This window comes from Podarcis vaucheri, assembly GCF_965113315.1.
Source record: "Podarcis vaucheri genome assembly, chromosome: 4".
Taxonomy (NCBI): Eukaryota; Metazoa; Chordata; class Lepidosauria; order Squamata; family Lacertidae; genus Podarcis; species Podarcis vaucheri.
Window position 1 is genome coordinate 99,847,668 of NC_138762.1, and position 26,106 is coordinate 99,873,773.

Below are 26,106 nucleotides of genomic sequence, written 5' to 3' on the forward strand. Positions count from 1 at the left end.
CCCCGTTCAGCAGGGGGAAGGGGGTGGGAGCTGTGCGCTCGGGCTCCTTCGCAATTGGGGAAGGCGCAGCCCCACGTCAGTGTCGACACCCACCCGCCCGGCTCCCCTCCTCCTCCCCGTCCACGCCTTGCGCTCCCCTCGCCGCGCGCTCCCCTCCTGCGAGCTTGCAGCGCCGCTACATAAGCCGCGCTCGCCGCTCGCCGCCGGCGCATCCGAGTCGCGAGAGCGCGAGGACCCGAAGCCCGGAGGAGAGAGAGAGAGAGAAAAAGAGGCTGGGGCGCCGAGCCGAGCCCGGGAAGCAGCAGCAGCAGCAGCAGCAGCAGCAGCAGCAGCGGGCGCGCTCCGGAGCTTGGCGGGGAAGGCAGCGCGCCAGCCTGGAGGAGAAGCCGAGGGCGCGGCCGTAGAGGAAGGACTTGCTCCGGGCCGGCCATGGCCTTGGCGGACAGCGCGCGGGGGCTCCCCAACGGCGGCGGCGGCGGCGGCGGAGGCAGCAGCGCCTTGCGCAGCGCGGCGCGCCCCGCGCAGCCCGAGGCGGCGGCGTCGTCGGTGGGCGGCGAGGGCTTCCCGGAGATCGTGGAGCTGAACGTGGGCGGGCAGGTGTACGTGACCCGGCGCGGCACGGTGCTGTCGGTGCGCGGCTCTCTGCTGTGGCGCATGTTCTCGGAGCAGGCGGCGTCCGAGCTGCCGCGCGACTCCAAGGGCCGCTTCTTCTTGGACCGCGACGGCTTCCTCTTCCGCTACATCCTGGATTACCTGCGCGACCAGGAGCTGGTGCTGCCCGAGCGCTTCCCCGAGCGCAGCCGCCTGCAGAGGGAGGCCGAGTACTTCCAGCTGCCCGAGCTGGCGCGCCGTCTGGCGGCCGCCGGCCTCCCCTCCGCCGCCGCCGCGCGCTTCTCGGGGCTCCTGCGCGACGCCTCCGTGTGCGCCGACGAGCCGCCGCCGGGCCTGGGCTACCTGGAGGCCGAGCTCCCCGAGGGCGGCGGCGGGGCTCTGTCGGCCTCGCCCACGTCCAGCCGCAGCCCGTCGGGCGGGCCTCTGCTGGCGCCGTCGCTCTCGCTGGACGCCGGCGGGGCGGCGTCGGGGCGGCGCTCGGGCTACATCACCATCGGCTACCGCGGCTCCTACACCATCGGGCGGGACGCGCAGGCCGACGCCAAGTTCCGCCGCGTGGCGCGCATCACGGTGTGCGGCAAGACGGCGCTGGCCAAGGAGGTCTTCGGCGAGACGCTCAACGAGAGCCGCGACCCCGACCGGCCCCCGGAGCGCTACACGGCCCGCTACTACCTCAAGTTCAACTTCCTGGAGCAGGCCTTCGACCGGCTCAGCGAGGCCGGCTTCCGCATGGCCGCCTGCTCCTCCACCGGCACCTGCGCCTTCGCCCCCGAGCAGGGCGGCCCCGCCGACGACAAGATCTGGACCAGCTACACCGAGTATGTCTTCTGCAGGGAGTGAGGGGACGGAGATGCACAAGCGCAGCCTGGGCTGGCCACCAGCTCCACCACACCCCAGATTTTTTTCTTTTTTCCAGGCACATGCCGTTCCTTTCCCTAACCTAGGATGACCGGGGCCTGACCTTGCAGAAAGAAACCTGCCTCGACACATTTTTGGTGCGTGGGAGCTACGCCTTGCAAAACTGTAGGAGAGTTTTGAAGGGGCTGTGCTGGGAGAGACAAAAGTGCCCCACCTGAATTCCTGTCCAGCATCCCAGATGGAGCCTTTGCCTAAGCAATAGGGTGGCAGCCTGAAGGCTCTTCCACCTTTTAGAACTGCACAGATAGGAAACCTCCCCATTGTGGTGTCTCCTCTTCTGTGTTGTTCTTCAAGGTGCAGAGAACTTCCTTCCCTTCCACATGCTGAGTTCCCGGCCCCTTGTTGACATTTCTATGCACTTGCCCTGTGGTCATCCCTCCATAGCTTTGTGACACCTCATGCACCCCTCACTCGTACCTTGGAAGAACACCATCTGCACCTAGGTTCCTTATATAGACAGTCACTCAGCCCCTCGCCCAGAAGGAACGCCTCTTGTTTTGTACAAGTTGGATCGCTTCCTTCTACCCCTTGCACTTAACATGGGTCCAGAGCACTTCCATGGGCCTTTGCCATGTAATGTGCTGCCATTGCCCAACCCTTTAATATAATCGCTGCCCACCAGCTGTGCAGAATTCACTGTCCCAGAATCAACCCACTATGTGATCTGTTCCTATCGCTAGAGGTAAAACACAAATCTTGACACACGTAACTGTGTCCCCCTTTTAACATGCATGCTTCCAAAGATGTCTGTCTTGTTCACCCCAGAACATACGTGCTGTATATTTTATTCCTGCATCTCCACTTGTCCCCCATCCAGAGAATGGGTGGGCATCAAATGCTACTTCAACGATGTAAAGGACCCCTTTGCATCATTCTGAGTCTGCTTCCACCAGTCTCCCATTTTCCTGCCTTTTGCTTCTTTCTGTATCATGGTGAAGGAACTGCTGTGCGGCCAGTCCGCTGCCATCCTTCCTGCTTCCCAGAAAGTGTTGCCTTCTTGCCCTGGGATGGAGAGAGGAATCTGAAAGAGGGAGAGAGAACATTTTGCGCTTGCCAGCCATGTTGGTGGTGAAGCAGAGAGAACCTTTCCTGATCATTATTTTCCCAGTGTTGCCTATCTCCTAAATTGGATGAAGTCAGTGGAATGGAACAGCTATTTCTGACAGGTTAGATTTTGTGGCTGCTTCTATTTCCCAACCCCTACCCTGTTTGGGGGCGAAATACTAGACAACGCAATCAGGGACCTCCTTGTACCATTTTATTCCCTTTGCCTTCTCTGCCACTTTCCAAAGTCTCTTTCTTCTTCAGCTCTTTGGAACTGCGTTACAATGGGGACGGGTCAGAAGAGCCAGTGCCAAAAGGGGCCGTCATCAAAGTGGCGACTTCTGGATTTTTACACCACTTGAACAGTCGGAACTTCCCTTCCAGGAGCAAATCTCTTTGATGGCACGAAGCAATGTCAGTTCTTTGAAAACTGAGTGTGTTTGCAAAATGAAATTCTGACACAGGGGACAATAGCAAGGAAGAGTCTTTGATGAAAATTCCTGTATTATCACTCTTTATGTATGTGTGTGTGTGTATTATATATAAAAAACCCCCATTGCACATTGTTTAAATGTTCTGAAAGTAGTCTACCAGACTGGCTAAGGGTGGAGGTGTGTCAGGTCCTGGGCTTTGAGCAGCACCACAGATTGACAGATGTGCTAAGCGTTTTTTGGAACTCTCTGGGCAATAGCCAAGTCATACTAAGAGGTGTAGTCCCTCAGTATGACTTGGCTGGGTAGCATCCTATATGTATTCTTGTTTGATGTCTTCAAGGCTCAGCTTAATGCTTCTTTGAAGTGTCCATTGGTGCCCTTTCCTTCCCTGGGCAAAAGAGTGATATTTCTACATTTGTTAAGACATGCTGCTGAGTAAAAGTTATGGGCATTCTGAGTGGGATGCGGTCTTTCTCTCCAAATACCGAAGGGCAAATTTGGCTCTGTTTTCATTGTTTTCTACTGGGAGGGGGTTTGCACCTACAACAGTGCAGAAACATTAAGTCCACGCATGTAGGAATTTTGGCTGGTGTCTTATCTATAGGGAAGGACCACCATGGTGATATATAAGCACAAGTTTTTACTCTGAATGAAAGCTCTGATCCCCCCCCCCTTGCACATTAAACAAATCTATACATAAATGCACATTGCTCGACTTAAAAGTACTGTCCATTTACATTTGCGACCTAATGGGTGCTTTTTATGCGATCCAGTCATTTGGCCATTCCTCAAGCGGTGCACATTGAAACTTGACAATTTACTTAGCCAGAATTAGTTACAAACAGTGTCTTGATGCTTGGATACAGAGTTATGGGCACTATCATCTTAACCAAAGAATATTTCTATTAAGTTTCCTCCCCCACCCTCACTCCAAAGCTGTCATTTCAAAGAGTGGAATTTCCTTATTTGAGTAAAATATTATTTTAGGATCAAGTGTTGGCCTGTTAGAATTGTTGAGAGAGAGAGAGGCTTTTTTTATTTCCTTCTTTTTAGCTAAATGTCTAGCTGCAGCTTAAACCATTCATTTTGAAATTCTTCTGGGGCTTTATAAATATCAATCCACAGTCCAGATTTCAAACATCTCCCATACACAGAAATGTTTTCCTTTTTTCTCTGGGAGAAGGTTTTAAAATGATGTATTTCTTCAAAGAAAGCAAGAAAAAGAAAGGGAGAGAGAGAGCATTTTTAAATAAGGACAAGCAATAAGAGAGCATTGGGAAGCCAGAGTGCCACAGAAGAGAGAGTGCCCTGGTAGTCCTTATGCCTTATTATAAAATAATTCCATTGTCATATTTTCGCTAAGTGAGAGGTTATTGATTGCAATTAAGTATTTAAAATGTCATTCTCGAGAGCTGTCTTTTTCTAGTTTGTGTTGAGTAATTCTCTCTGAAGTATGTTTTCTAAAATTTTGTATACAATCCAGTTTTCAGTAAGTCCTGAAATGAGCTCTTAGCTAGTTTTCTTTTCTTTTTTTCTGTTTTAAAAATAAATCTTGTACTGTAGCTTACTAAGTCTATCATAAGAGTTATGAATGGGGGTGGTTTTTAATTGAACTTGTGACTTAGTGTGTATATAAAGTGTATAAACATTTTACACGAATCATTTAGTTTTTTATTCATTTACTAGTGCTATACAGATTTTCATATGCTGTACCTGGACAGAGTACTTTCATATTAAGCTGTGTTTCTGCACCTATTTATATGGGGGGAGACTTGCGTACAAACATCAGCAAAATGATAGAAGTATGTTTGTCGACACTTACTTGCTTGAATGTGAATTAACAGCGAAAATTCCTGTTGGCTAAAACGCATCCCTCTAATGAAAACTTGTATTTTGATTAGTGAATGTTTATTTGCTAGCAGACTACCCTAAAGCTCCTATTATTTTTAAAACCAGAATGGGTATAATAAAAAGAACTAACTAGTAATTTTGTAATTGTTGTGTTCTGCATCATTAAGTGTACTGGTGGGATATTGGGTGGTCATTAACAACCGAGTGATTGAGGATACTTATGTTTATAACATAGCTAAACCAAAAAAACTTACTATCTGCCACCCCTCTGTGGTTTGTGTGAGAACATACTGTGTCTACTTTCTAGGAAGTAAGTCCCATTGAATATATAAAGTTGCCACAAATAAAATGCCTGTACCTCAGAATTGTCAACTTCTCTCTGACAGCAGAGCTCCAGGGAAATAATGGAGTTTTTTTCTCCCACGGCACTGCAAACTCTGATTATTTTAACTGTAAATGGCAGGAATGTGCAAAGCAAAGCTTTGGTCTTTTGCTGTCAAAGTTAGCAAAACTGGGACCCTTTCCAAGTGGCGTGAATGTACTTTCCAGTACAAATGAGTTTAGGTGCAAAGCTCATATCGCAGTCCAAAATTTGGGAAACTCTGCATTTCTGTATTATTGAACAATTGCAAATTCAGGAATGTTGGGTTTAGTTCAACATGGTGCTGTCCAGATGTTGGAGTGCAACTTGCATAAGCTTCTGCCATCATGGCCAGCAGTCTGAGATTATAGGAGTTGGCCGGGAACATCTGGAAGATGACAAATGAGCTAACTCTGGGCCAGTTCTATCACCTTCATAAGCATTGTTACGTAATAGTTCTGAACTCTAAACACATCTGCTTTGGAAGTTGATTGTATTGAAATGGTTACACATATCTAGGATGCGAATATTAAAAGTGAAAGAGGAATGTATGTGAGAGGTTTTAATCCCAGGTTGGAACAGGGTCGTTCTAATGTGTACAGTGGTGCCTCAGGTTAAGTACTTAATTCGTTCCGGAGGTCCGTTCTTAACCTGAAGCACCACTTTAGCTAATGGGGTCTCCTGCTGCTGCCACGCCACCGGAACACAATTTCTGTTCTCATCCTGAAGCAAAGTTCTTAACCTGAGGTAATATTTCTGGGTTAGCGGAGGCTGTAACCTGAAGTGTATGTAACCTGAAGCGTATGTAACCCGAGGTCAAAGTGTACATCTGATAACGTTAAAATTGAACCTGTGTTTTAGTACAAACAAACTTTGTTTTTTAATACCTTGAGCTACTTAAGATAGCAAACCAGGCTGTGTAGTGGACATTCGTTTACATTTGAACCAGAGAGGCCTGTGCTCTAAATCAGCTGAGCCCTACTTCAAAGGGTTGTTGTGAAGAGAGAATGTGGGAACTCCATGCAGACTGTGCTGAGCTCCTTGGTGCAAAGGTTGGGTATGAACATATTGACAATCCTCAGCATAATCACTTGACAAAGAATATTAAGAAATACAAGGGGATGACTTCTCAGTGAACATGCATTGGATTGGGCTGCAAAGCGCAAATGTTATCAAAGGTCTTGTCCTAAAAGCGCATGTGTAACAAACAGTTGATAAAACACTTCAGTGTTGTTGGGGGGGACGAACGGACGAGAAAACCATTGGCTGGGATCTGGAGAAAATTGCTCACATCCTTTACCTTTACCAAGTATCTGAGCTGGTTTTTCTTAAACAGGAGCTTCTTCCTTCTCTGCATTCCATGCCAAACACTCCAAACTGGTTTTATTTGATGAAGCAGGTCTGGAGAAGCTGTGTCCTGCAAGAGATTGTTGGACCCCCATCATCCCTGACCACTAACCATGCTGGCAGCTGCCAATGAGGAGTCCAGCCACCTTGGGTGGTGGGGGGCGGGCGGAGGGGAGCAGGTTGTACCTCCCTCCGATAAAACCTGTGGTTCTGTTATAGGTGCACACAAACTGTTGAGTACACCCAAAACAGACTTTTGGGTCCCAGCCATGATCTTTATACTGGGCTTCAGAGAAAACATACTAGGAAGTTGTTGTTCATCCAAGACACAACCTGCTCTGGTTTTCCTGAAGGTCTGCTGTCATTATTTGAGTTGCCTTCATCCCAGTGGGACGAGGATTTCTTAAGGTGAAGTTCGGGCTTGATTCAAGTCCACGCTCTAGACCCTGGTGAAATTGAGAATGTGATAAGTCAGAATTGTAAAGCTGGAAATCACAGTGTACATTTCCCCCACCACATGCTCAAACTTGCCTTTGCAATGCTTAAGCATAGATACTTAAAAGTGATGAGTTAGGGTTTAATTTTCAGGGTTCCAATGAGAAGCTCCCCATTGGAAGCCCCAGACACCCCATTGGCTCCTTGTTTCCTTCACTGATACAGATAATAGCTGAATGGTAATGTTTGTTTTGTAAAGGGAATATGTGATTTTCCATGTATCCACACTATTATCTGACAGCAACCAGATTTGGAGATGCGTCTGCTAGTTTTTGAATCTACGCTGTGTGTTTCCAGAATACCCGCAATCACACTAATTTCTCATGTTGAAGTTGCTTAATTTTTGCTTAATTGTGGTCCACTTGAGTTTCGAATGTGCTGGGATTATTTTTCTTTGTGAAGGTTTACGCATGCAGCTGCCTGCTCCAACCGCTTTATCATGTGAACTTTTTTTTTTAGATTAAAAAAGAAAATCCAGCCCTGTGGCATCTAAAAGGCTGGCAGATTTATTGTGTTAGGAATTTTCATCTCTGAAGTACAATATAACAGGGCTCTGTTTATGAAATAGTGGTACTTGTGCAGCCTGCTGTTTTTCTAATTAATATTATGAAGACGCAGGGTTAGTGATTTGGAGAAGCAGTTTAAAAAGCTCTTAGCCATGTTTTCACCACTATAGAGTTATCCCACTTGGATGTGAGATTTGATGAAAAACGTTTAGATTTTTGCCTTTTGAAGTTGTGGGTTCTCTGTAAATGGATTCTATAAAAGCAGCATATTATTAGCACAACCTAAATTAAACTGACTTTCAAGTCGAGATGATTTAACAAAAGTCACAGATCTATATTTAAGAATCCACATAGAGGCACACAAATAAACATAATTATTTTTCTTTCATTTTCATTATAAGGAAGCAGTCAGCTTCGATCTTACAAATGTTTTCTTTCTCCTTGGAGTTTCCTGAAAGAGGGTTTAAATTTATGTGAAAGGTTTGCACTAACGGAAGACTGAACTTGTATTAAAACTGCTGCTGAGAGCTCTGTACTATGCATTAAAAGCCTAATGGGATGATAGATTTGTTCTGATTCATGGAAGATTACTCATTAATTGCAAGTAAAATCTCTTTTCTTTCCCCCTTTTAATCAAGTGAAGTACCGTATTTTTTGCTCTATAAGACTCACCTTTTCCCTCCTAAAAAGTAAGGGGAAATGTGTGTGCATCTTATGGGGTGAATGCAGGCTGCACGGCTATCCCAGAAGCCAGAACAGCAAGAGGGATCACTGCTTTCGCTGCACAGTGATCCCTCTTGCTGTCCTGGCTTCTGAGATTCAGAATATTTTTTTTCTTGTTTTCCTCCTCCAAAAACTAGGTGTGTCTTGTGGTCTGGTGCGTCTTATAGAGCGAAAAATACGGTATTTATCTATTTAGGCTGACTTGAAGCCCTACTGAACTCAATGGGAATTACTCCTGAAAATATATGTATAGGATTACATCCTTAATGGATATTTTTTGGGGGGTGGGGGCTGGTCTATTAGATAGTAAAGCAGTTTTTCAAAAAAGACATTTGATAAATGTAGCAAAGTACAGTGGTACCTTGGTTTACCAACTTACTCTTTTCCGGAAGTCCATTCTTAAACCAAGGTGCGCTTTCCCTAATGAGGCCTCCTGCCTCCGGTGCCCTAATGTCACCTTTATGTAGACTCTGCATTTATGAAGAATGTTGCATAAATTAATATACAATTGCTTGCTCAATAGGGTTGTTGAGCCGGGAGCCTTGGAAAAGCTCTTTCTGCTTTTAGAGTTGTAACCACAGTAAGATTGGTACACAAAAACTCAGTTTGTCAGTACACAATGTCTTTAACATCTTTTGTTAATTTTTTTTTTTATAAAAAATCTAATAAGTTCTAAAGATGAAAAAAAGTACTTTGTGACATCTTTTCTGAAGAGTGGGACAAAGACATTTTATGACAGCTAATGTCACCTTTATGTAGACTCTGCATTTATGAAGAATGTTGCATAAATTAATATACAATTGCTTGCTCAATAGGGCTGTTGAGCCTGGAGCCTTGGAAAAGCTCTTTCTGCTTTTAGAGCTGACCAGAATTTCCTGCAAATAATGTTGCTGCGATGAAAGAAGTAGCCTCTGGTAGAAATGTTTATTCTGTGTGATTCTTAAAAGTTCAATAGCCCTTCTGGCATCTGGATGTAGCAACTCAGTCCTGTTGCAGATCAATTCCATAAATACTAAGGTCCAGAAAGCTGACTTATGCTGAGTTAGATCTTTGGTCCATCAAACTCAATGCTGTAAATTGAATAACATCAGCTCTCCACACTTTCAGTCAGCGACTGAACCTGTAGTCCTTTGCATGCACAATATGTGATTTATCAATGATTTATGGCCTCCCACTTGCTCTCAGTCCTTTCAATAACAACAAAAAGGGGCTCCCTCTCTCCCTCTGGCAAACTTTTTAAAAGTATCCATCACAAGTAGGCAAAAATGGCTCATTCAAGGTGAAGGCAGGGCAGATGCTGGAATCCATCCTTCCATGACCATGGATAATGATTGTGGGTGATGGACAATTGAGGGCCGTAAATTGTCCGTTGCTGTTGTGCAGCCTGCCTGCCTTCCAGGAAGGACCAGAACCACCACAATGTGGTACTCTCCAGCCTTAACCCAGAGAGATGATCCAGAAAGATACCGCGGTCTCAAACGATGCTGATAACTTCAGAAGGATGGACTGTGTTAATTCAGTTTCTGAATAATTCAGGAGGGTAGGATAACAAAAGTAGTTTCACTCCAAACCAAAACCAGATTTGAGCACAATGAAACAATTCCAGATTTTTGTTATAGGAAAGCGCATCTGGATTTGTGAAGCACCATATCCAATTAATGTAGATCGGAGGACAGTTTGAGGTTTGGGGCCCACTACTTTGCCAGCATGACGATTTTCTTAAAGCACAATACAGAGCACTGAACAGTAGCCTGCAAAGTTAGCTAATGCATTGTTCCTTTTCTCAGTGCAGAACCAAGCAGTTCAATTAATTTGTACAATTATGCCCAGGGAATCACTAATAGGAACATTCCAAATGACTATAATTGTGGTTTTGCTTTTTTAGTAATGGGCAAGTTACGTGCCTCATAAAGAATTAAAGTATATTGTCTTTTGGAGCTTAATAATAGAAACAACAGCTGCTGCTGACCTATGTTGATCCCCCCCCCAAAGGATAAAATAATTACCCTTGACTTTTCTGGTGAACAGCATATTGCTCAATTGTATTTTCTATAGGATGTCTCCAAGACATATTCCCTTGCAATTTCAAAATGAATCAAAACTCTGTTTATGAGCCAGGTCTTAAACTGAACCAGCACCATTTGTGATAGATTCCTGCCGTGTGATAATACTAAATTTCAAACATTTTCTGCAGTGGAATGTCACCTAAGTAACAGGATTGGGGCCTAATTCAGAGGGGTTTGAATTTTGCATAGTTCTATGACACTAGTTAGTACATTAGCCAGCTGATCAGAAAAACAATAACACACTCCAGCCTGCTTTTGTGCATTAACAGCAGCTTGGTGTGAGTAGGTGCAGCTTTCTAGAGTAAGATTACTGCCTTCTAATGCTTGCACATCAAGCCAGCCTTAAAGGCAGTGACTGCATTTGGATCCAGCCCTGCTCTCTGCTTACTTGGCCCTGCCCATAGGGGACATGAAACCCTGCAATATTCAATCGTAAAAAAGATTGTCAACGCCTGATAGACATATTGGTTAAAAACTATCCTGTAAATTTGGGGGTTTATCTAGATGTTCTCTGATAGGTCCCTAGGGACGCGGGTGGCGCTGTGGGTAAAACCTCAGCGCCTAGGACTTGCCGATCGTCAGGTCGGCGGTTCAAATCCCCGCGGCGGGGTGCGCTCCTGTTGCCCGGTCCCAGCGCCTGCCAACCTAGCAGTTCGAAAGCACCCCCGGGTGCAAGTAGATAAATAGGGAGCACTTACTAGCAGGAAGGTAAACGCCGTTTCCGTGTGCTGCACTGGCTCGCCAGATGCAGCTTGTCACGCTGGCCACATGACCTGTAAGTGTCTGCGGACAGCGCTGGCTCCCGGCCTGTAGAGTGAGATGTTGCAACCACCCCTCCAAAGGAATTCTGGGTAAGCACTGTAACCCTGAAATTTCTCATTGCTCAAAGTGTGATTGAAAGCACGCACATAATGCTCTTTGCACACCCTGCCACAAGCAGCAAGGCGCTAGGGCTTCTTTCCATATTTTATAAACGTCCAGTGGAACGATGGCTCCTGTTGTTTCACTTCAGCATCACATGTCGACAGCTATTAATCAAACTCAGTCATGTTTTAAATTATTTTTCTTAACCGGCTGTCTGGAGCCATGGTTTTGTTTCAGCAACATAGTTTGTGAGTTAATAACAGCTGGTTTTCCATAAATTGTCGTTTATATATGGTAACAGCTGAAGGTCAAATAATGACTGCTCTGGTGTGTTATGTACATTTAGTATAGTCGGCAAAAAAATCGCTCTGTTTAACCGCCATGACAAGCTGTCTTTCCTTGTAATTATTTGCATATACCTAGTGCATGTTACCTGGTTGCTAAAACATTTGTCTGCATGTTGGGCCTTGGAACCTTGCTATCTTGCATCTCAATTTTTGCTGCATTTACAATATGCAATAAGGTCTTGTCGTGTTAGATTGAAGTGGGAACCATGTTAAGTTTTAAAGCTGGGGTGCCCACATGTCAGATTCAGCGCATGAAGACATTCAATTCCGCCCATTGACTTTTCGCCCTCAGCCCAGTCCTTTCTCCTCAGTACCATCCTTTCCCCAGTCCATGGAGCACTGCTTTGAACATGGTGGTCAACACGGCCTGCTTTTTTTCTGAGGGTCCCCATTGCTTTGAACACCTCCTCTGGTCCCCCTCTCATTCTGAAGCTCCTGGGCAATCTCCAGCATGTGCAGTAATCCTTAAGAGAGCTCAGACTCCCCTCAACAGAAACTGCACGTGGTTTGCTATTTCTTAAGGCAGTAATTGCAGGGGAATTTCTGGGGATTGGCTGCATATTACGGTCACAGCTGCCACTTCTTCAAAGATACCACATTCTTGGATAGCCACACAAAGAGCTTTACTGTGGTCCATAGACCCCCCCAAAACCACAGTACAACAATAGTAAATATCAACAGTTCTTCAGGTGTAATATTGGCCTTGCTAGGAGTAGCTTTAGTATGTACATTCTGATTTCTGATTTTTACTACAGTGGTACCTCTGGTTGTGAACGGGATCCGTTTGGGAGGCCTGTTTGCAACATGAAAGGAACACAACCCGCAACGGTGCATCTGCGCATGCGCGGGTTGTGATTCGCTGCTTCTGTGCATGCACATGATGTCATTTTGCGCGCATGCGCGAACGGCGAAACCTGGAGTAACCCTTTCCGGTACTTCCGGGTTGCCATGGGATGTAACCTGAAAGAACGTAACATGATGCGGACGTAACACGAGGTATGACTGTACCTCTGAGAGGAATTTTGCTACAGCCAGTGTAATAGTATCAAAGTTTCCCTGAAGGAGAACCTTGACATGAGATGAGAACTCATGTCTTCCATCTCACAAAATGAGTGATGGCCACCAACTCGGATGGCTTTAAAAGACAAATCAATGGAGGCAATGGCTGCCAATGGCTACGTCGCTATTCTCTGCCTTCACACCTTAACAATAAGACATTGTTGTTAATCTTTATCAGTTCTTTACTTCTCTCTCTCTCTTTGCGACAATATATTTGTCTGGGAGGGAATATCAGCCAACGATAAGAAGGGATGGGGTTTGCTGTTGTGCACTTGGTTATCTTTTGATTGCATTATCGTTACTCAAACTGGGTCTATAGAGGCTCACATTTTGCTAAATTTGTCCAATCTTGGCCCAGTATGGCAGTTTGTGAAAATAACATTATTGTTTTCGATTCTCCTGATGGTGGTGTGATTGCCTCTTACATAATGGATATTGTTATATTCCTATATTTTCTTGCAGTTTACAGTACCGCTACAGTTATTGATTGCCCACCATCCAGTAGTCATCTGCCCCCAGGGGGCAGGAAACAAAAGATTTAAAATCATTGTGAGTGAATGACACAGATCATCAGCAAGACATCCCCTATTGGGAAAACCGTTTAACACAACAACAAATCCAGTCCTCTCCCTCATCCCTCCCTTTCTGTTCCTGTTGCAAAGCTGTGAATGGCCACTTGCAGAAGAAAATTTGGCAAGGGCAATAATTGCTAAAAGCACTTTTTCCACAGGAAAAATATTATCCACTTTGGCCATTACTGCCTGAATTAATACTATAGTGGAAAACATTAGAAAGATGATTGAAAGCACATAAAAGGGGGAATTAAATCAACAAATCATTTATTTCAAGTAAGCATTTTTATAACAAAAATATATTTTTACATTCAGATTTCTCATAAAAGCAATTTGCATGTAAAAAAACCCTTCTTTTTTAAAAAATGTATTCAGTTTGAACTTTGTTATTAATATAAATTAGTAATGTTAAGAATTATTTTAGTTAGAGTCACATTTTAAACATTGCAGGACATCACCAGTGAGGGTGGGTTGGTCTGGAATGGCCTCTGTCCTTCACCACCACAGACAAAAAAAGTGTTTGCATTGTTTCGTCTTCTGTATGATAAATGCTGTACAGTGGTACCTCGGGTTACATACGCTTCAGGTTACAGACTCTGCTAACCCAGAAATAGTGCTTCAGGAGAACTTTGCTTCAGGATGAGAACAGAAATCGTGCTCCGGTGGCGCGGCAGCAGCAGGAGGCCCCATTAGCTAAAGTGGCACTTCAGGTTAAGAACAGTTTCAGATTAAGAACAGACCTCCAGAACGAATTAAGTACGCAACCAAAGGTACCACTGTATTTACTCGAATGTAATGTGCACCTTTTTGGGCCAAATTTGCATCGTGAAAATTAGGGTGCGCATTAAATTTTCTGGTGCCAGTAAATCCTTTTTTTCGTTTCAAGGTTTTGAAAATTGAGGTGCGCACTGGAGTCATGTAAATATGGTAAATGAAAACCGTACTGTTAATAAATGATGGATTGATGAGAGATGAGGCTGCAGAAAACCCGCGTCCTCCAAAAAGACCTTATTTTTCGACAAGAATGTATGAAGCTGTCTCTGAAAAGATAATCATTCTTTGTTCTGAAATTTATTTGTTTTTGAATTTATAAAGCTACTAGTACACACAATTGTGTAACGGTGATCTATATAGGCGGGTAGACAGAATGAGAAATGAAACAGTAAATGTTGATGGCAATCGTCACCGCAATTAAACACAGTTCAACAGAGTACACATTTCGCCAAAGATACTTCAAAACAATGACAACAAACAGAGTAACAATAGTATAAGAAATCATAGCTAAATATGTCAAGGGTTTGAAAACAGTGTCATTAATTTGCAGCCACAGCAGGCGCTGTAGTTCTCTGATGGTTTGACTTCATCCCTGAAGGCACACTCTTCCATTGATGGACAGATGCCCGCAGCATTAAGTTTGCAATTTTCTTTAAATTTAAAAAATGGTATCACTGAGGATTGCCAGTGCTCCCACGGAAAACAACTGGCTCACCAGGTCGGTGAACGAGCAAACACCTGCAGAGCTCACGTTGTGAAATCCTCCACCATCCCTATCGATGAGTTTCCTACTCGCCCTCAGCTTTCCAAAGAGGTACCCAGAGGGAGACTCTGTCTCCAAGACATTTCCCTAGCTGAGTCAGCTGTCCCCAGGCAGTTGCTTGGTTCGCTTTTCTGATGGGACCGTCCTGTGCCCTGCCACGGGCCTGTGGTTCATCTCATCACACGGCGACAAAGCTAGAGTGGTAGCTGGGAATTGTCTAAAATGGCAGAATGAGAGCAACTTGGCATTTTCTTGGCAAGTGCTATTCTCTCAACCCATCAGAAGGGTGCTCAATTTAGGTCTCTCAAGTAAGCAGGGACTTTTCTTTCTCTCTCAAAAGGTGCAGTGGGATGTGACAGTGTGGAAACGCAAACATCTCCTGCTGGCATTATCCACCTTCTCAACAACCCACTCAAAAATGTCAAGAAGATGCTTGATGAGCGACTCCTCTTCTTCATCCATAATTATCATTGATTAAAATTTTCCAAATCTGTGTTCCTTGCCTTTTGCTTCTCAGCACATTAATTTTTTTAAATTTTTTTTTAGGATGGAGTTGTGGGGGGTTGCTTTTTTGTTTTTCAGATTGCACGCTGCAGCTGTCGCCCTGCTATGAGTCTGGCTGGCTGTGCCATCCTGGGTTCTTCCTCTGGGTTTTTCTCTTATTACACACAATTTTTTAAAAAGAAATAACTGAAAGTATTAGGACAGAGCTATTCTTTATTGCCCACAGATGCTCACAGATTTCTTCAACCCTGCTGTTGTCTGTGGTCAAACAGGGTTTGTTGGCTTATGCAAAATCCTGTTTGATCAAAGGTGACAGTGGAACCAGAGTAACAAACTTTACATGCACAATGGGTTCTGTAATATACCAGTTTTAACTCAACCCTCCCAAAACCACCCTGTCTCCACCCTATTCAGGGATGTATAGGTGTCCTGTAGTTTATCTTCTGAAGCCATGTAAAATTAACAACTGTTGGGAAGACTAGATTCAGGTAGGTAGCCGTGTTGGTCTGACGCAGTCAAAATAAATTAAAAAATGTAAAAAATTGCCCAGTAGCACCTTAAGGTAAAGGTAAAGGGACCCCTGACCATTAGGTCCAGTCGTGACCAACTCTGGGGTTGTGGCGCTCATTTCGCTTTATTGGCTGAGGGAGCCGGCGTACAGCTTCCAGGTCATATGGCCAGCATGACTAAGCCGCTTCTGGCGAGCCAGAGCAGTACACGGAAATGCTGTTTACCTTCCCGCTGCAGCACTACCTATTTATCTACTTGCACTTTGACATGCTTTCGAACTGCTAGGTTGGCAGGAGCAGGGACCGAGCAACGGGAGCTCACCCCATCGCGGGGATTTGAACCGCCAACCTTCTGATCGGCAAGCCCTAGGCTCTGTGGTTTAACCCACAGCGCCACCCACGTCCCTTAGTAGCACCTTAGAGACCAACTAAGTTTGTTCTGGGTATAAGCTTTCATGTGCATGCACACTTCTTCAGATACAGTGCATGCAGAAGTGTGCATGCACACGAAAGCTTATACCCAGAACAAACTTAGTTGGTATCTAAGGTGCTACTGGACAATTTTATTTTATTTTTTTTATTTTTTATTTATTTGTTGGGAAGACTGTTGGATTTCCAATATTTGGCAATCTGGATTCAAATAAGCCTTGAAAAGCGTAACTTCAAGGTAACCTGAATATTATGTTTTGCTGCTATTATCTCACCTCCGCTCCATATCCCTGTCTTCTTCCAAGCAGATGGCCTTGTTTAGAATAGCCTTCCCATCTAAATCAAGCTTCAGGTCTCTTCAAGTCCCTCATCATGATTCACGACATCATCAAAGCCTGGCTTTATTGAACTTCCTGAACTTTGCCCTCTGACTTTACTGTTTCATTTTAAATTGTAGTGGCCCACACTAGGACCTCAGGGTGATTAAACGATGATGATGATGATGAGACAGCCAACTCTCATAAATAATTCTCTATTCATTGTCTTGAGAAATAGAGGATCATGAGAAATAGCAAACCATCCTCTGAAGCGCCCCCTTCCTCACCTGGGCTGCCTGCCACCCATGCTGCTTGCTTGTTTGCATGTCTGCTGTTTTTTTTATCATGCTACTGTGGCCGCCTATTGGCAGCCACATGAACTGCAGCATGATGACAGCCATACATTATTATTATATGGCAATATAAGTTCAAACCATTCTAAACATGAAAAGCAGTCCTGTGGTTGCATGTTTGCTAAAATTCTATAGCTTCAGTTCAAAAGTTAATCTATCTTTTAAAGAGAGGGTAGATTCAAAAATACACAGTAATAACAATAATATCCAATATTACACACTTTACTTTTTGTGTGTAGGTAATCCTCACAAGATTGTTATGTTATAATTGTAGCGGAGGGGAAACTGAGGCAAAGGGAGAGAAGAAGGAGAGAGGCTTGCTTAAAGCTGCTTATAATGCAATCCTATACATGTCTTCTCAGAAATAAGCCCCACTGAGTTCAGTAAGACTTACACTCAGATAAACATGTACAGGATTGTCACCTCAGTTAGTTTGTGGCTGAGATGAGATCTGAACAGATAATCACCTCCATCACAACTCAAATACTTAGCCACTTAAATATACCAACTCTTCATATATGCTTCTGGTGAATGTTCTGTTTTCCAGAATCCAATTCAACCCAGAGATATTTCCTTATTAGACACTTTAAACTTAGTTGCAATTACTGAATTGCTTTGCACCAAGGGATTTTATTTTCTAGCAGGCAAGCGTCTCCATATAACTCTATGAGCTAAATGCTGAAACATATTATATAGAGACTTAGTTGTGATTAAACTGGCTGCAGCTTAATCACGAAAACTGTTTCCATGTCTGAGATAAAATCCACACAGCCAAGGTTAGTGGGATCCATTCTTAGGTATCCTTGTGTCAGCTGCTATGGATGAGGGAACAAACTTAATAACCTAACCTTTCTGCTGGTTTCTCTAAAGATAAGAATCCGGATTGGAAAGCGGACTGAGATGTTTCCTGCAAAATCAATTCGGGGTATGATTAGTTTTTCACACACAGAAAAGTGCAGGGAACATTTAACTTGTGTGGGGAGCATTTAATTTTTGTTAGACCTTCAGACCAGAATACTTTCTACTGTAAAATAAAAAGAAACACAATTCACTGTGACGTTTTCACTAGCCTGTTGAAGGCACCATTTGCTTCAGTGGGGCAGACACAACAGGAAAACATCCATGCAGACTGTGCCCCAAAGCCTGTCTGTGATTTGGCTACAGTAATGCTAACTACCTTGATGCTGTACTTCACAGCTGTGAAGGGCGAGAGAAGGCCAATTTCTATTGCATTTCACTGTGCACAAAAACCTAAGAGCGTAACAGTGGGAAAATGTTAGGGCACAAACAAACAATATAACTTAATTTTGCAATTGCAGAACTGTGTGCTTTGGTCTAATCCATGTGGCATCTGTAGAGCTGACGAAGGAGTAACATTTATAATGATGTTTTCTGGGAACCATCTGTAAAGGTGGATTCACATGACTGTCAGTCATGTACTGTGTCCAGTTCTGGGCACCACAATTCAAGAATGACACTGACAAACTGGAACGTGTCCAGAGGAGGGCAACCAAAATGGTCAAAGGCCTGGAAACAATGCCTTATGAGGAACGGCTAAGGGAGCTGGGCATGTTTAGCCTGGAGAAGAGGAGGTTAAGGGGTGATATGATAGCCATGTTCAAATATATAAAAGGATGTCACATAGAGGAGGGAGAAAGGTTGTTTTCTGCTGCTCCAGAGAAGCGGACACGGAGCAATGGATCCAAACTACAAGAAAGAAGATTCCACCTAAACATTAGGAAGAACTTCCTGACAGTAAGAGCTGTTCGACAGTGGAATTTGCTGCCAAGGAGTGTGGTGGAGTCTCCTACTTTGGAGCTCTTTAAGCAGACGCTTGACAACCATATGTCAGGAGTGCTCTGATGGTGTTTCCTGCTTGGCAGGGGGTTGGACTCGATGGCCCTTGTGGTCTCTTCCAACTCCATGATTCCATGATTCTATGTGGCAGCCCCTGAAAAGCACTGTGGGAAGAGCCTTGCTATGCTAGTAATGCCACGCTATGCTACCAGCGTGGCCTTATGCTTCATGAAACTAGAGTCCACTTCCTGATTTTGTTCCTCAAGAAAGCTGTGTAAGAGAGGTAAAGCCTGTGTTTCAGAGCCTTTACCAGAGTGTGAGGCTAAGGATGCCAATGGCTACTGCTTGTGCTGGCTATATATTACCTCCAGGATCAAAGACATCATGCTTAGCCTGAATATCACCTGCTGGGCAACATGACTGAGGAGAGTGCCCTGGACTCATGCCCTGCTTGCAGCCAAGTGCCATCACCCTGGACCAATCAAAATCATTTGGCTCTTCGGATCAGCCCTCATCGTAATATCATGTGATTACTTATACAAGCCAACTTAAAAGAAAACCACCTTTCACCACTGTGGCACAGTATTTGCTTTATGAAAAAAATTGAGAGAATAGAGTTCTTTAGAAACATTGTCTCCTCTGTTAAGCTGCGTTTTCACCTTTGTGTGTGACCTGATCTCCTGCAGATTCCTTGGGAGGAAATGCCTTTGACTGCAATGGAATCCACTTCCACGTCATGTGTTTGGGACTCAGGCGCAAGGCCAGGAATACTATTCTGGCTGCCAAATGGCTCCATCTCATTTTCTTTTTTCAAGTTGGAGGAGATATCCTTACCTGACACTTTGTTTAACCAAGATGAATGGACAGGAATTTCTGCCAAGCTGGATTTCCTTTTTTACATTAAACAAGCAAGTTTAGAAATGAATATGTGCTAACTAACCAAACACAGATTGATTGTGAGAGAGTCGATCTTTATTTTGTCTAAACGCTTTAAGATATCAAGGCATATTTAAAATGGAAGTTCTTTTGTCCTTAAATGAACCAGCAGGAACATGAATTGGCACTCATTAGGATTCATGTCCAAGGCTTTCAAAACTAAGGACACACCACACATGACATAGGTGATGGGAACATAAGAAGAGGAAAACCAAAGAGACCCCAGACTTGTCTATCAGGCACTGGCAGGAGACCCCATCTTTCTACTTACAGCAGACTTTAGCTTTGGTCTCAGAAATTAGCTAGAAGCAAGCAAGGCATAATTTTGGCCTCCCTAATAACCTTTTCACCCAGCTCAAACGAGGAAGAGCATAAACTTATTAGATCCCCTGACTCATCCCTCATGAACCTTTACAAAAAAATGCAATGTTCAGCAAAAGCTACCACAAGGCTACCAGCACCCAACTGCCATAACTTGTGGCTTTGTCTTGTTTTTTTACTTTCCTAAGCATTGTGTTGATCAAATTAATAATCAGCAGAATAAGTTAGAAGCACCCCCACCCCACAACAAAAAACCCCACAGACATTCCAGTACCTGATTTACCCTGGTGATCAAGTTGTAACTGCTGGCTTTGCAAGATGAGGTAAGGAAAAGTAGAAAGTAGGGATCATTTATGCTAATTGCCTGATAGTCAATAGAAACATAGTAAAGTGGCTAACCAATGTATTTCAAATACAGTGGTACCTCAGGTTAAGAACTTAATTCATTCTGGAGGTCCGTTCTTAACCTGAAACTGTTCTTAACCTGAAGCACCACTTTAGCTAATGCGGCCTCCTGCTGCCGCTGCACTGCCGGAGCACGATTTCTGTTCTCATCCTGAAGCAAAGTTCTTAACCCGAGGTACTATTTCTAGGTTAGTGGAGTCTGTAACCTGAAGTGTCTGTAACCTGAAGCATCTGTAACACAAGGTGCCACTGTATAGAAATCTGTAGTGAAGAGCACCACTTTTTCCACCACTGGTGTGATATTATTTGGCTGGTCACCCCAGTTGGGTGGTTTGTCTTTAACATAGAGATGATGTGAAAATGGAATCCCTGTTGAGATCTCCCCACCTGTACCTGCAGGTAAGGTATAGGATCAGTTTTTGCTTTCATCATAGCCATCCTGGAGTTCTTGCCTGCTTCTGTCATTGGCTGCTGTTGGGCAGAGGTGGAGAGATTTCCAGCTTGAAATTGGGGAGGATTCAACACTACAGTTATGCTCTGGCCTGGTGGAACGCTCTGTCTCATGAGACCAGGGCACTGTGGGATCTGATTTCTTTCCGCAGGGCCTGTAAGACAGAGATGTTCCACCTGCCCTTTGGCTTGGAAACAGCCTGATCCCCTCCCCCTCTTTCCTTTTCCTTCTGTGATGGAACCCCTATTTGGGGACTTTCCTGGCTTTCCTGGCCCACGTAGGACCAGTCTGGATAGTTGGCCTTGGTGAAGATTTGACATTTTCTCCCCCCAAACAGTTTTTGATCTGGGTTTCCACTGAAATGAGGCTGCATTTTAAGTAGTATTTTAATCTTGTTTTTAAGTTGTACTTTAATCAATTGTTTTTATATCTGATGTTAGCCTCCCTGAGCCCGGTCTTGGCCAGGGAGGATGGGGTATACTGTAAAAATAAATAAACAAGAGCAAAGGTGTTGATGGGTTATCTGAGAGGAATCCTTTGGCCTGGAGAGATGGATGTTGCCAAGGTGATGGGGTGTGTTTTTGAAGTGATAGGAAAAGAGAGTTTTTGAGCAAGGTGTTCTGGGAAGAAGGAGAAGGAAGACTGGGATCCATATTGGGCAGGATGGCTGAAGGCAGGCTGGGAGAGATGGCTTGGACTTCTTGGCTGCACTGCTGTGGGGAGCAAGCCCTTCTTGAAATGACCATGGTGTGAGATCTGGACTCCATGTAAACTGACGGTGCAGATAGGTGAATGAACTATATTTCTTCAAGCTACAACAGTCTCCACCATGTCTCAATCCTCCAAAGGAACTCAGGCCCTGGGTGAGTGTCTAGAATCCCATGGGCTCTTGCCACTGCACAGCAGAGAGAGGGGAGACACCCAACTTTTGCAGCAATATAAATACCATACCATACCGTAGCAGGCAAAGACAAGGTAGAAGCTCTTATACCCAGTGGGGTAGCGTGGGTTGTCGGCACCTGGGGCAAGGCAAGTAATTTGCGCCCCCTAACCCATGGATTTGCACCCCTTAACCCGTGGATTTGCGACCCCTAACCCTAACCCCCAGATGTTGCGCCCGGTGCGGCCGGCCCCCCTGCACCCCCACGCTACGCCACTGCTTATACCACCAAGGTTCAAAAGCTCCCGCTATTTCTCCTTGTAGCTTTCAGTCCTGTCTGAAAGCTAAATGAATCGGGGATGTTTTATTGCACTTCAGTGATATACTTGGGCTTTGATGGGCCTCCATTGGCAAAGAGTACAATTAGAAAGCTAGAAAAAAGGGGGGAGTGTCCCAACAGAAGTAGGAATGCAGCAGGCAAAACTTATTAGGTGCAGTTCTAGTTTAATGATTAATACCAGGGGATTTCAAATAACTTATTCAAGGAAAACTGTAGGGCATAGTACAAAATCCAGCATCACCAGCATTAAAAGTGTGAATTATTAATCACACTCAAATGCTGCTATTACAGTACATTATTGTAACTGCAACATTTGGATATTATCAAGTTTTGTTCCTGTTAGGAGTGTTAGATACAGTGGTGCCCCGCAAGACGAATGCCTCGCAAGACGGAAAACCCGCTAGACGAAAGGGTTTTCCGTTTTGGAGGTGCTTCGCAAAATGAATTTCCTATGGGCTTGCTTCGCAAGACGAAAATGTCTTGCGAGTTCCTGTGGGTTTTTTTCCCCTCCCCCCCCTTTTCTAAGCTGCTAAGCAGCTTATCAGCTGAGCCGATAAGCCGATAAGCCGCTAAAAGCCGCTAATAGCGCTAATAGCGCTAATCCGCTTATCCGTCAATGGGCTTGCTTCACAAGACGAAAAAACCGCTAGACGAAGAGTATCACAGAACGGATTCTTTTAGTCTTGCGAGGCACCACTGTACTAACTTTATTCACATGTTGCTATTCGAGGAATGTATTGCAACTGAGGTCAGTGGTTTTATTGATGGAGAGGGAACCTGAACATTGAAGAGGAGGTCAGTTTAGGAAATAAAACAGACAGACACCTGAAGAGTCTTCTTAGAAAGTTGTCCACCCCCAATACAAACAAACCACAAGAGTATGTCATACTGTTGGTTAACAGTATCTATGGTACATCAGAGTTTCCTCAGGGGTACATCTAAAAACGGCAACTTTTTGAAAAATTAGGTTGTATCCTAAAGCTACAGATAGTTTATAGCTGATATTGCCTTATTTTTCCACTCCCTGTTTTTATATATTATTTTTCTTATCTACCCCAAACATGCCAAAAGCTGTCTATGTAAGTTCATGGCTAAGCAATGCAAATATTTGGCAAGATGTCGGCATCTTAAGGAAGCAAAGCAACCCCGATGTTCTAATTTGTTAATAACTGACAAAATTATCATTAAAACCCTAAATACTTTTGCTGCTTTGGGAAGTCAGCCAAATGAAAACAAAAGCTGCTTGTGGGGGAGAACTGGAAGACATTTTTTTAAATTAAGCTGATGCTTTATGCAAGAACAGAATGCTGTGTTTTTAGTGTGCATCACTGTCTATTCCTAGCTCTCTTGGAAACCTCTCTTTGTGGATGTGTAGATCAATTTTGACTTGTCACTTTTGACTCCGGCACTTGCTTGTAATAGATCAATTTTGACTCGATGTGGCATTGCTATAGCACAAATGGTTTCATTCCATAGTTCCCACTGCTCTGATGGACCCATCATGTGAAAAACGTTTCTTGAATTTGCTCTACTGGATAGTTGCATAGTATCCAAGCAACACGTTCTCATTTTAGTTGCTCTATTAATAAGAAATAGTTATGAGCAGAATCTAGTGAGACGAATGCAACACAAGCCTAGTGTCAGAACTGCCTCCTAGCATTTCTTTGGTTTTAGAAAGGACGGACAACTATGACTCTTTTTTTATTATTCTTGCCAAATGCTTCAGATGAAGATAATTGTGAAAATTACAGTTTTGCACTCTAAAAAAGAAAACATTTGCTGTGTGGATAAATAAGCGCTCTCCCTCTGGTGTTGCCCTTCATCAAAATGGTGGTAAGGTAATCATTTCGAAAAAAGAGAAAGAAACTAAGATCTGAGATCCAGCAAAAATAAATGTGGGTGAATAAGCACCCTCCCTCCAAAATTACTGTTTATTAAAATGGCAAAATATAACTTGTGAAAGAAAGCTGAGATGGGGGGAATAGCAGGGAAGTAGGATTGGCGATGTGGTCTAAACCATAGAGCCTAGGGCTTGCTGATTGGAAGGTCGGCGGTTCGAATCCCCACACTGGGGTGAGCTCCCATTGCTCAGTCCCAGCTCCTGCCAACCTAGCAGTTCGAAAGCATGTCAAAGTGCAAGTAGATAAATAGGTACCGCTCTGGCGGGAAGGTGAATGGCGTTTCTGTGCACAGCTCTGGTTTCACCAGAAGTGGCTTAGTCATGCTGGCCACATGACCCAGAAAAACTGTCTGCACACAAACGCCAGCTCCCACGGCCAGTAAAGCGAGATGAGTGCCGCAACCCCAGAGTCGTTCGCGACCGGACTTGACTGTCAAGGGTCCTTTAACTTTACTTTAGGATTGCAGCCTTCTGGGTAAGTAGCTATATGAAACTGGTTGTTGGGGGAGATGGTCCTTTGGTTTGATCACCCATCAGTGCTGGATCAGGGCCTAGGTTTAACCCCTGGTGTGGCTGGGGCTGTCTTGTGTCTGAAACGCTGGAGAGCTGCTGCCCGTCAGTGTAGACAACCCTGAACCAGTGGCGTAGCGTGGGGGGTGCAGGGGGGGCCGGCCGCACCGGCCGCAACATCTGGGGGGTAGGGTTAGGGGGCACAAATCCACGGGTTAGGGGGCGCAAATTACTTGCCTTGCCCCGGGTGCTGACAACCCACGCTACGCCACTGCCCTGAACTAGATGGGCCAGTGGACTGATTCAGTGTAAGGCAGCTTCCCATGTTCCTATATTTTTTATTCATGTCTGGGCAATAGATTTTCCAGGTTTCATAGAATCATAGAATTGTACGGTTGAAAGGCACACCCCGGGGTCATCTAGTCCAACCCTCTGCTGCGCATGAATCACAACTAAAGCATCCTTGATTCTCCGCTTGGTCATGAAGCTCACTGGGTGGTCTTGGGCACCAGTCGCTGCCTCTCAGCCCAACCTGGACTGTTGTTGTAGGGATTAAAAGGAGGATGGTGAGATGGTGAGGACCATGTCTGACCACCTTGAGCTCCCATAGCTGTCAACGTTTTCCTTATTCCAAAATTCCCTTATTCCGAATAGGATTCCTCGCAAGAAAAGGGAAAAGTTGACAGCTATGAGGTCCTGGGAGAAAAAACATTGCATATAAATTGACACTACTGCTGGTGCCACATAATATCCATTCCACATTTGTAAGAACTCAATCGTAAAGTGTGACAGTTTTGGAACTCTGAAACTCCCTGCCAGTTGAGATCAAGCAGCAGTCTTCACCGTACTCTTTTCAGTGCCTGCTAAAAACACACTTGTTTCAGCAAGCCTACCCAGAGGCTTAGAAAGTTGTGGTAATGGCAGTCTGTTTAGTATTTTAACTTTTGTATGTTTTAAAGTATGGTTGTGATTTTCTCTTTTGATTTCACCATTTTATCTTCCGTATACCTTTTCTTCTTCTTCTTCTTCTTCTTCTTCTTCTTCTTCTTCTTCTTCTTCTTCTTCTTCTTCTTCTTCTTCTTCTTTCACTTTTTATTTTATGTTGCTCAGTTAAACTGGCTTCGATGACATTTTGATTTCTGCATGTTGCATCACGATGATGATAACTGTTCAGGAGTTGGCCCAAGAGCCTGGATATTTTAAGGTAGCAGTGATAGTCATCTGGCCACCAAGGCTAGAAGACCCCAAAACACATTTTGTGGGGTAGTTTTCCTGTACAGTGGTACCTCAGGTTACAGACGCTTCAGGTTATAGACTCCGCTAACCCAGAAATAGTACCTTGGGTTAAGAACTTTGCTTCAGGATGAGAACAGAAATCGTGCAGCGGCAGCAGCAGCAGCAGCAGCAGCAGCAGCAGCAGCAGTGGGGGGCCCCATTAGCTAAAGTGGTACCTCAGGTTAAGAACAGTTTCAGGTTAAGAATTAAGTACTTAACACAAGGTACCACTGTATATGGAAACTAGGGGTGTGCATTGGATTCAGATGGTTCCTGAATCAAGAGCTGAATAGGAGGTTCTTGAAGGCCTGAACTATGTTGGCCCACATGACCACAACAGAACAACACACTGCACAGATGTTTATTATTATTATCCTCATCATTAATTGCCTCTGTAGGGAACCCAGTGACTCGAAAAATATTAACCACTTGCAACCCTAAGT

At 44.4% G+C, this 26,106-nt stretch overlaps 2 protein-coding genes across 2 annotated transcripts in view; one reads left to right on the forward strand and one right to left on the reverse strand.

The window, feature by feature from the left end:
* Nucleotides 1-26,106, reverse strand: part of LOC309530184 (tigger transposable element-derived protein 1-like) — a 196,790-nt gene that overhangs the window by 49,479 nt on the left and 121,205 nt on the right. The window lies entirely within an intron of this gene.
* On the forward strand, nt 87-4,995 carry KCTD12 (potassium channel tetramerization domain containing 12). Its single transcript, XM_082221094.1, has one exon. It carries the CDS (start codon nt 430-432, stop codon nt 1,450-1,452), a length of 1,023 nt encoding a protein of 340 aa, XP_082077220.1. The 5' UTR covers nt 87-429; the 3' UTR covers nt 1,453-4,995.

What these genes read in the sequence shown, in the direction of transcription:
- KCTD12 (XM_082221094.1), top strand. Translation starts at nt 430, where the DNA reads ATGGCCTTGGCGGACAGCGCGCGGGGGCTCCCCAACGGCGGCGGCGGC.